The 9,109-nt window shown below is 37.8% G+C and overlaps 1 protein-coding gene across 1 annotated transcript; it reads right to left on the reverse strand.

Moving 5' to 3' along the window:
• Positions 1 to 7,198: 7,198 nt before the first annotated feature.
• LOC127878656 (uncharacterized) lies at positions 7,199 to 8,287 on the reverse strand. Its single transcript, XM_052425185.1, has one exon. It carries the CDS (start codon positions 8,285 to 8,287, stop codon positions 7,199 to 7,201), a length of 1,089 nt encoding a protein of 362 aa, XP_052281145.1.
• Positions 8,288 to 9,109: the final 822 nt, after the last annotated feature.

A 9,109-nucleotide genomic window follows, 5' to 3' on the forward strand; every position in this document is an offset into this window, starting at 1 on the left:
GAGGTTGAGCGCTCTAAAACCGATTTAAACCCCAAATGCTTTGCATAGACCGTTCCAAGGCGGTGAACCCAGATTTATTCGTATATGTGTTTATGTTGTTTTGTATTGTGCTGTTTTGTACTGTTTGGCAATTGGTCGCTTGCCATAAATAAAAAACCAACACATTGTATATAATGAGAATGCAATACTGCTCCAGCATCTAGAGTTTCACTTCTTTACAATGAACCATGACCGAATCTAATGGCTAGTGTGTGCCTTTTATTAGAGAGTGTTTCAACGTTATATTTCGACTGTTTTTAGTTTGGTCCAGCTGTAGAGAGATTGGTATAGTAAAGATGAGATGTACTTCGAAACGTTGAATTATAATTAACTGTTCAATGATTAACAAAGAACAAATTGCGTTATTCGCAAAGTAGACCATTTACACACTTGATAATCTTGCCAAAATTTGACCTGTTTGTCATTGACGATTTCCATTGAGTCCGATCGAAATTAAAAAAAAAATTCCAAGTCCTGTCTAGTTACCTCAATGAAATGATTTATGATTTGAATTGATCTCAATTTCACAGATTCCATGGTAATTGTATAACATTCCATTGCACAATTGTTTTCTACAAGCCTTGATTACCTCAAGATCCCTAACAGTTATACCTATGTGATTGATTTATTGTCTCTACAAGTAATAAGAACATTCTAAAAACAAAAGATTTTCCTTCACTTCTTATCTTTTCTAAGCTAACGGTTTCCGTGCAATTGTAATAAAACGGCAAAGGCATTCCGGGTTAACAACGGCGGATTATTATCGGGACATTTGATGAATTGATGAATTGATTTGAACTGGAACTTTCATAAAACATGAACGTTTAATCTTAAAAGTGCTATGCGTGAACTTGTTCCAAAGTATTAATGTGTCGCCTCATTGGTTTTATAGTAAAGTGTTTACATATTAGTCATACGTTTGATATCTAGACTCTAACGTACATGGAATAACATCAATTTTTGCATGACGCGGGTGTTTCGGTTTTGGGATGGAGTTGCTTTAACGACTCGAAATAACGTTGATATATTACTTTGGGTTTGCTGCGCCTTTAAATGGACATTGCACCATTACAAGGCAGAGTGGCGACAAAACCTTCTACAAAATGCCAATAGCGTCAACAATAAGGCAATATAATGTTTAATAATGTGACATATTGCAATACATCTTCATGAACTGCAAAACAAGCTTCCGTTCTTTTTTTGCGCGTTGAATTGAGTTAGAAGAAATGGTTTGTGGAACAACAAAAACGCCTTTATACACATGAACAATCCAACACATCTTTTGTTAAATAACATGAGTCGTATTCTGAGAAAACTGGGCATAATGCATCTGCGTAAAGTGTCGTTCCATATTAGCCTGTGCAGTCCGCACAGGCTAATCATGGACGACACTTTCCGCTTTTGCGGTATTTTTCGTTTGAATGAAGTCTCTTCTACACTTCTTCATCTGCGGACTGCACAGGCTAATCTGGTATCAGAACGCGACTCATATATACTTACTCATATATACCTACACTATCTATAACATGTACTGTACGTGTTGTTTTATCTTTAAAAAAGAACACAGGTACGTTCGTGCTGTGGCAAAATAAATGTGGCATGTGCATCTTTGATTTCCGACTTTGCCGCAACCTAATATTTCAAACTTGCAAATCATGGTAACGATTTCGTTAATCGTGTAAACGCGATTACTACCTCGTGTTAAAGACATAACAAGTAGTTGGGAGGACAAAAAAGTCATGCTCACGACATGAATAGCCAATCAGAATTTATGTTGTTAAACACATGTTTTTGATCGCTTGATACGATGGAGGTTAACCTAATTGTGTTAGTTGTAAATAATAAAATTAAACCATTCGCGCTTTAAAAGTTCAAAATGTGTGTATTATTGTATGATTACGTATTAACCATGAGTTAAATATTTCGTTTTTGTTACTAAGTATTTCTAAAGAAAATCTAAGTCGTTCCTATGTGTTACTAAGTTTTCTCACGAGTTACCATACTCATTCCCACGACTTATAAAGGCGTCCTTACCATTAAGTTATCCAATTCGAGTTACGAAATCGAGGTTACATCATAAATATAACGAAGTCACCGGTTGTTCATAGATGTATTTGGTGTTCCATATTCCACATTCTTAGTCCCGTTACAGATATGAGTGTTCAGTAAAACCGCTCTACGTTGCATTCAAACACTGTCTTAAAATACATGATTTTTACATACTGGACTCTACATATTTATATGTGAATTATATGTAATATAACGCATGCCGTTTTATTTAAATGATACAAACAAGTTAAGCAAGACATTAAACAAATACATAAGTAGTGTCTATATGTAGCATACTTTGAACGGCGTAGTTATAGTTTAGAGTAAATTGCTACGTTGTGCTATGTGCTTCATGGAATTCAAAACTGACAGTCTGAATTAACATTACTGCATTACCTCCGTATGTTATTTATAAAATTCGAGGCCTACAAAAAGGCAAGACATTAGCAAGATTCTGTTTTGTTCAAATTAAGTTCCATTGCACAAGCAAGCTATATGCGCTTTAATAAATGACAGCTATTGCTAAAACATGAATGTCGTTTAATCATTCACCTCGATATAGCATTCATTTCTCTTTACAAGTTGTGCAATGATTGGTTCACATAGACAAGCTAACACTTATTGGTTTTAACGAATGTAAATTCTGAATTCTGATTGGCTAACTTATCTAGGACGGGAAGTTCTACACAATTGTACATACTCCCCAATTTCCGATGTAGCGATTTTCGGAGTTTAAACTAATATGCCTTTTTGCCGATTGTGCAACTAATATTTTAATGTCAATTCAAATATGTCGTCCATCACAGAAAACGACATGTGTTACCTTACATGAAAGTATTATAGATGAGCTAAGATAAATATTTAAATCATGTGTTGATGTTGTGTAAAATTAATTGTTTGGTAAAATTCAATTTAATAAAATTTCACTTACGTTAAAAGTTCTTTTAGGAAACCCGAACAGCAAATTAACAATAATACCAAGTTAATTGAAAAATGACCTCTCTAATAAAAAATCAACATACCACTTTTCCACAGGTTTTCAAAGCAGTATTTGCATCTCATAATGTTTAGGTTATTAGACGTTTCTGTACAATACGGAGGTACATTTGGAGGTGCATACAATTTTAGGTCTCAATATGACTTTAAACTGTTTTCGAGTCTAAATATATCACGTATTGTACAGTTTAAACGTCTATAAGCTTTTAATTCGATATCCCTTTCTTAAGCTCTGTGTTCTTTGTTTTAATGGTGCAATATGCATATCCTCATGTATAACAACATCAATAAAACGCTTCCCAGTAAACAGACGCTTTAATTTCATCTATGCTATTTTCAAGACAGGCGCCTGTGTGAATCGATTATTGTGCATTCGGATACTTTTTCTCGGTTACGGCTGTGATCGTTATAAAACAATTGCTTAGTGCACTTGTACTCAACTGTCCAATATGGAAAAAATACAGCCGTTTTGGATCCAATACCGGAATATATTGGACGTTCACGTGGTACATAGGAAGAATGCCCATTGGATGAATGTATTGGATATAGAATAAAAGAATGTAATGATATAATATGTACGGAAGTATATTTGCATATTAAATTGGCGAAATTTCATATTTGCTGTCCATTTGAACATTTGAAAAAAAATCTATGACCATGAACATATTTAAATTATACCTGCGTGCATAGGAAGCCACATCCAATTATGTTGTGTTGATTATGTGTCTAATATATTATGATCTAGTTCAAACAAGTACTCTCATGTACAACTCGAATGACTAAAATCACAACGTTCAACTGTTTACATGAACACCTTTAATATAGGTCCACATTCTCCATATCCTTATAAATATCGACCTATCAGCGAACGAGATCTGCCATTTTAGAAACTGGTACTGCCTTATACGTTGCCTGTAAAATGACCATTGACGCCATCGTGATCATCGGGGAAAAGCTTAATCACGAACCAGTAATTTTAATATGTTCTCAAATAACACCGTTAAGTGGAAATCTAAACAAAATCGTTTATTTTTTTCAGATTGATGGGTGAAAATTAGCTGCCTATACGCTTAGACAATTCCCACTTTGCCGATGTTTCACCGGTATTTCCTTTTTTACTTAACCGGTAAAAATGTTTCACTGGTATTTCCTTTTTTACTTAGCCGGTAAAATGACCACGACAAAGTGTCATCCAAATTCAGTTAAATCACGAAACAATATTGGTAATATATTGTAATTTTTCAGTACAAAAAAGGCATTTCCTAAACGCCTATCAAAGTGGTTTCCGTTGCATTGACAGTTCCTAGGTGGTGATCCCCGTGTTGATTATGGTATGCCTTTATTTGGTGTCCTGTAGAGGATAAAAAAACATATATTTCTCTCAAGATAAAGGTATTAGAGTTGTATTGTTTGATTCAGTGATAATAAAAGAAAGTGTTATGAACATTCGTATTTTCCTTCGCCAGCTCATTCGATTTAATTTCCAATAATATGCACTTATAATAATATTATACAACCGCAAAGTTCAAGGTGTTGAAAAAGCTTTCATAGAAGCCGAAGGTTATGTCAACATATAAATGTGTACATTAATATATAACAAAATACGGAAAATAAATAGAACTTTCTTGGGAAAAATAAGGTGTCGGTATTTCACGGCATGAAAAAAAACATTGTGTTTTGACACCCAATCGCATACTTAAATGACCTAATCAGATATATCAGCAATTTGTTACAGGATATTTCTATCGGCTGACATTCGAACCGAAATTTGAAAACAGAAAAAGGTAGTCGGTTATATATATAAGTAAAGAAAAATTTCGACTTACTTCTGTTGTTTTGATATTTTATCAAACAAATGGACAATTTTGAGGGTTGTCTGAGGGGGTAGCAGCTAATGGGGCGGTAGCAACTAATGCCGAGTGCCTGCGGTGTAGATCGGAGATGGGCGCGTAAGCATTGCGATTATGAATGAAATTGGAATATACTGCACGTGCTCAGCTAAAAGCCATATGCGCCATTTCAAATTGGGATTTGCCTTAAAATTCAGGAATGTATATATTCATTTATTTTGATGCTATTTCAATGTATCATGCCTTTTACGAAAACCCCTCAAGAATTGCTGGGCAGTAAATGTTTTTCCATTTTTAGGCGTTTTAATTTATTTGCTGTTTATAAATGACTAATAAGGCGATCTTTCTCATGATTTCCGTGTTCATTTCAAAGAAGGTTATGTTTATTCCAGGCCGATATTATGATTAAACATAGTTATGTTTGTTTCTTTTTGGTTTATCAGTAGGTTTATCAAATGTTGTTTATCGTTTTTCCACACAAAAACTATTTATAGAAAAAGAACATGCGCATAGTAACAAACCTTAGCAACCAATCAGAAGGGCCGATATTATGACGAACGGTGTACATGCTACTGATAAATACAAGAAGCTAAGTCTCACCAATATTTGGCAAGGCATTATCGATTTTAATGCAGTTTTTGTTGTTATGTCCAAAAATAAACATTATACTTAGATATAAGTATTTTAAAAAAAATCAATCTTTTCACTTAAACTATTTAGGTGTTTTAATTAAGAAGGCCGACACTACGGATACACATGTTATCCATACTTTTGCGCGTAAAAAAAGTTTGTGAGCCATTTAAATATTCTTGCACTGCATTAATTCAGTGTATTTGGGTATATTCGGGCGTCTGGAGTGGGTATGTGAATGTATCCATAATTTTGCGCGCAAACAAGCTTGTGCGTTTAGCCATGTCAATATTATTGCACTGCATTATTTCAGCGTATTTGGGGAAATTCGGACGTCTGGAATAGTAACTCGGGATATATTTACGCCTGTGTTCCGTGAAGTGTGGGAACACTAGAACGTAATGGAAACTCGTCTCCTAGTTCTCTTTTTCCTAGCTGTAGGCAAAAAGGGCGGAAGTCTAAGACTACACTATACGCACAGGCAGTAAATCCCAGTTTTCCCAAAACGATGCTCATTTGTATAATGAGTACGTAAGAAAAGGTTGCTCGGTGAGCTCACTCGTGAGAGCGTTTCGTATTTCGGATTTTCAACGTTGGTTTGAGCCTCAAAACAAACGTGCATTTTTCAACCTTGAATTACTTTATTTTAACACATACATTAAAGTATCTAAATCTTAAACAAAATGTCAATCTAGTATTCAATGCGGAACAACGTATGTCTACTTTTTACATGTAGTACTCAAGTTGTATTTAAATCAGGCAAATGATTTCAAATTATCAATCTTTACTGTCACATCTATTTCTTATTTAACATGTGTACCTTAGTTAAAAGCAACATTTGTATCCCAGTTACGAAACGACACCAATTACCAAACGACCCATAAGAACAGCCCTGATATACATGCTGTTATGAGTTGGTAGGCGTGACAAGTGGTAAGGTTTGGATGCAAGTTAATATAACTTAATTATATTACTTCAATCCTCAGGATCCACAACTTAGGTAACATGACAAGGGTTACAACGCTTACATGTCCTTTAGCTTGATAATGACCGTTTCCTTTTTATCAAATCTTGGTAACATTTTTGTGTGAAAGCTGTATCATATCTCAAAAGCCAATTGAAAGAGTCATTGACTAATAAAACACATTTACGCAAAGCTGTTATATTATTTAAAGAAATAATTGCAAGTCATTATATTGTTTAAACAGTTGACTATCGAGATATGGCATGTTATATGTGCTGTAGGTGAAAATCCTTTAATATAGTGAAGAAGTACCAGTCACATTTGAGATTATTCATAGATTAATAAGTGAGATACAGTTCTGTACTGCTAAAACCACCAACATCATCAGCTGAGAACCGCCTATCAACAAGTGTTTCGGCCCTTTAATCACAGAACACTCTCCAGGCGGCGGGTCCGCAGTGTTGATCAGACACTACGTGTTGGTGGTAGGCTTCCAGCTCCTCTCCTCTCTCTTCATCCACAACCAACTGGATGCCCTTTCTGCTGCTAGGCTCAGTTTGCCCACTGCTCTCTTCCTGTCTGCTCCTTCGATGCCCAAGGTACTGAACATTCTCCACAGCGACTGTGCTGGGAATCTAGTGCCGATTTCAACAGGGTAGAGCCACACTCGTCATCCTTTCTCTCTGCACTGTTCTTGCAGGTATGTATACTTGGCTTTTTTCCGTTCGAAGGCCTCTTCACAACGAGATTCCCAAGGGACTGTCAGTTCAACCATGATCAGACACTTATTTTTAGTGGACCACAACACAATGTCAGGCCTTAATGTTGTCTGGATAATGTTCGGGAACACTAGCTTTTGCTTCAGGTCAACAGACATTTCCCACTGATCAGATTCATCTAATACAGAACTGGTAGGCTGCAGTTTTTTAGGCGCCTTTTGTCCTTCCTTCACGAACTGAATCATTTGGGGTTTCTGTCTGGGCCTCTTCTTGGTCCTCTCGCGCTCAAACTTGTCAGCGAGTTCCTGAAGAACACTGTCGTCTCTCCACCTGTAGCGTCCTTGGGTGAGGGCTGTGGTACACGATGACGGAATATGTTCCATGGTTCCTGTCTTGTCACACAGTTGGCACTTAAGGTGGTCCTGTAGACCCCATCTGTGCAGGTTTGAGGGTGACGGTAACAGGTCATAGACTGATCTAAGCAGGAACGCTATCATCAGTGGTTCGTAGCTCCAAATATCAGCCCAGGTCAGTTTTCTTTCTGTCGTTGTCCACTTCGTCCACGCACCTTGGGCATCCATAGCCACAGCTTTCGCTCTTTTGTCTTCTTCTTCTGCTGCTCTGACTTCATCTTGCACCATTCTCCTCCTTTCCATGTTTCCAGCAGAGCTCCATAATGTTATCTTGGAGCTGCCTAGCCCCTGTCTGCCTACAGCTGTGTTGCCGACAATGTCTTTTTGCTGGAGTCTTTTCTCGGCCTGTTCGACTGCTTGGCTTGCTGACCACTTTCTCCCTGTCCTAGTTTCAATCCCAGCATTTCGGATTGAACTGTCCTGCGATTGCTTGAGCGTCACTACCAGTCGTGTCTTTGCAACTTTGAACTCCTCCACTAGTGATGATAGCGGGAGTTGTAGCTGGTTCGATCGCCCATACAATCCGATGCTGGTAAAGCTTGGTGGTATTCCCAGCCATCGGCGCAGGTGTCTGCTGATCTTTCTCTCCAAGCCTTCGACCGAGGATGTAGGTATTTCATATAGCATAAGGGGCCACATCAATCTGGGGAGAAGTGCATTCTGGAAGAGCCATGCCTTGAACTTCCCTGGTAAAGCGGATTTGTCGATTTGTTTCAGCCCTTCCTAGAGCTGTGATCTGATGCGCTCTACGTTTGCTTTGTCACTAAGGCTCGAATCAAACCACTTGCCCAGGCACTTTATGGGACTGTCCATAATTGATGGCATTTTGCCTCCTCAAATACTTCAGTACCCATTTTGCTTGTATGTGTGGCTGTGTTGTCACTGTCAGATCGTCCATGAAGCCTCTGTTTGTTGGCAGGTGTAACCCTGTAGATGTCTTAGGCCCGCGGGTTTCTTTGTTTGCAGGGTTGATTATGAGGTTCATGCTCATCACAAACAGGACAACTGAGGTGGTACACCCGGTCACTATTTCCTTCTCCAGTCTCTGCTAAGCTGCAATCTTCTCGCCAACCATGAAGCGCAGTTTCATTCCACTGAAGTACGCATTGATCATCCCTTGGATGTGTTAAGGGATATGGTAGTACTGGAGGGCTGATTCGATGAGCTTATGTGTAATAGATCCGTAGGCGTTTGCAAGGTCTAGCCATACTACAGTCAGGTCTGATTTGTTCACCTTTGCTTCTCTAATGAGCTGGCTGATTGCACTGGTATGCTCCACACACCCTGAGAAGCCTGGCACTCCACCCTTCTGAATTGTCGTATCAATGTACCCATTTGTGGTAAGGTAGGTTGTCAGTCTTCTGGCTAAGATGGCGAAGAATATCTTACCTTCCACGTTTAGCAAAGATATTGTTCTGAACTGGCTGATGTGTTTGGAGTTCTTCTCCT

The sequence above is a fragment of the Dreissena polymorpha genome, chromosome 4, assembly GCF_020536995.1.
Source record: "Dreissena polymorpha isolate Duluth1 chromosome 4, UMN_Dpol_1.0, whole genome shotgun sequence".
NCBI lineage: Eukaryota > Metazoa > Mollusca > Bivalvia > Myida > Dreissenidae > Dreissena > Dreissena polymorpha.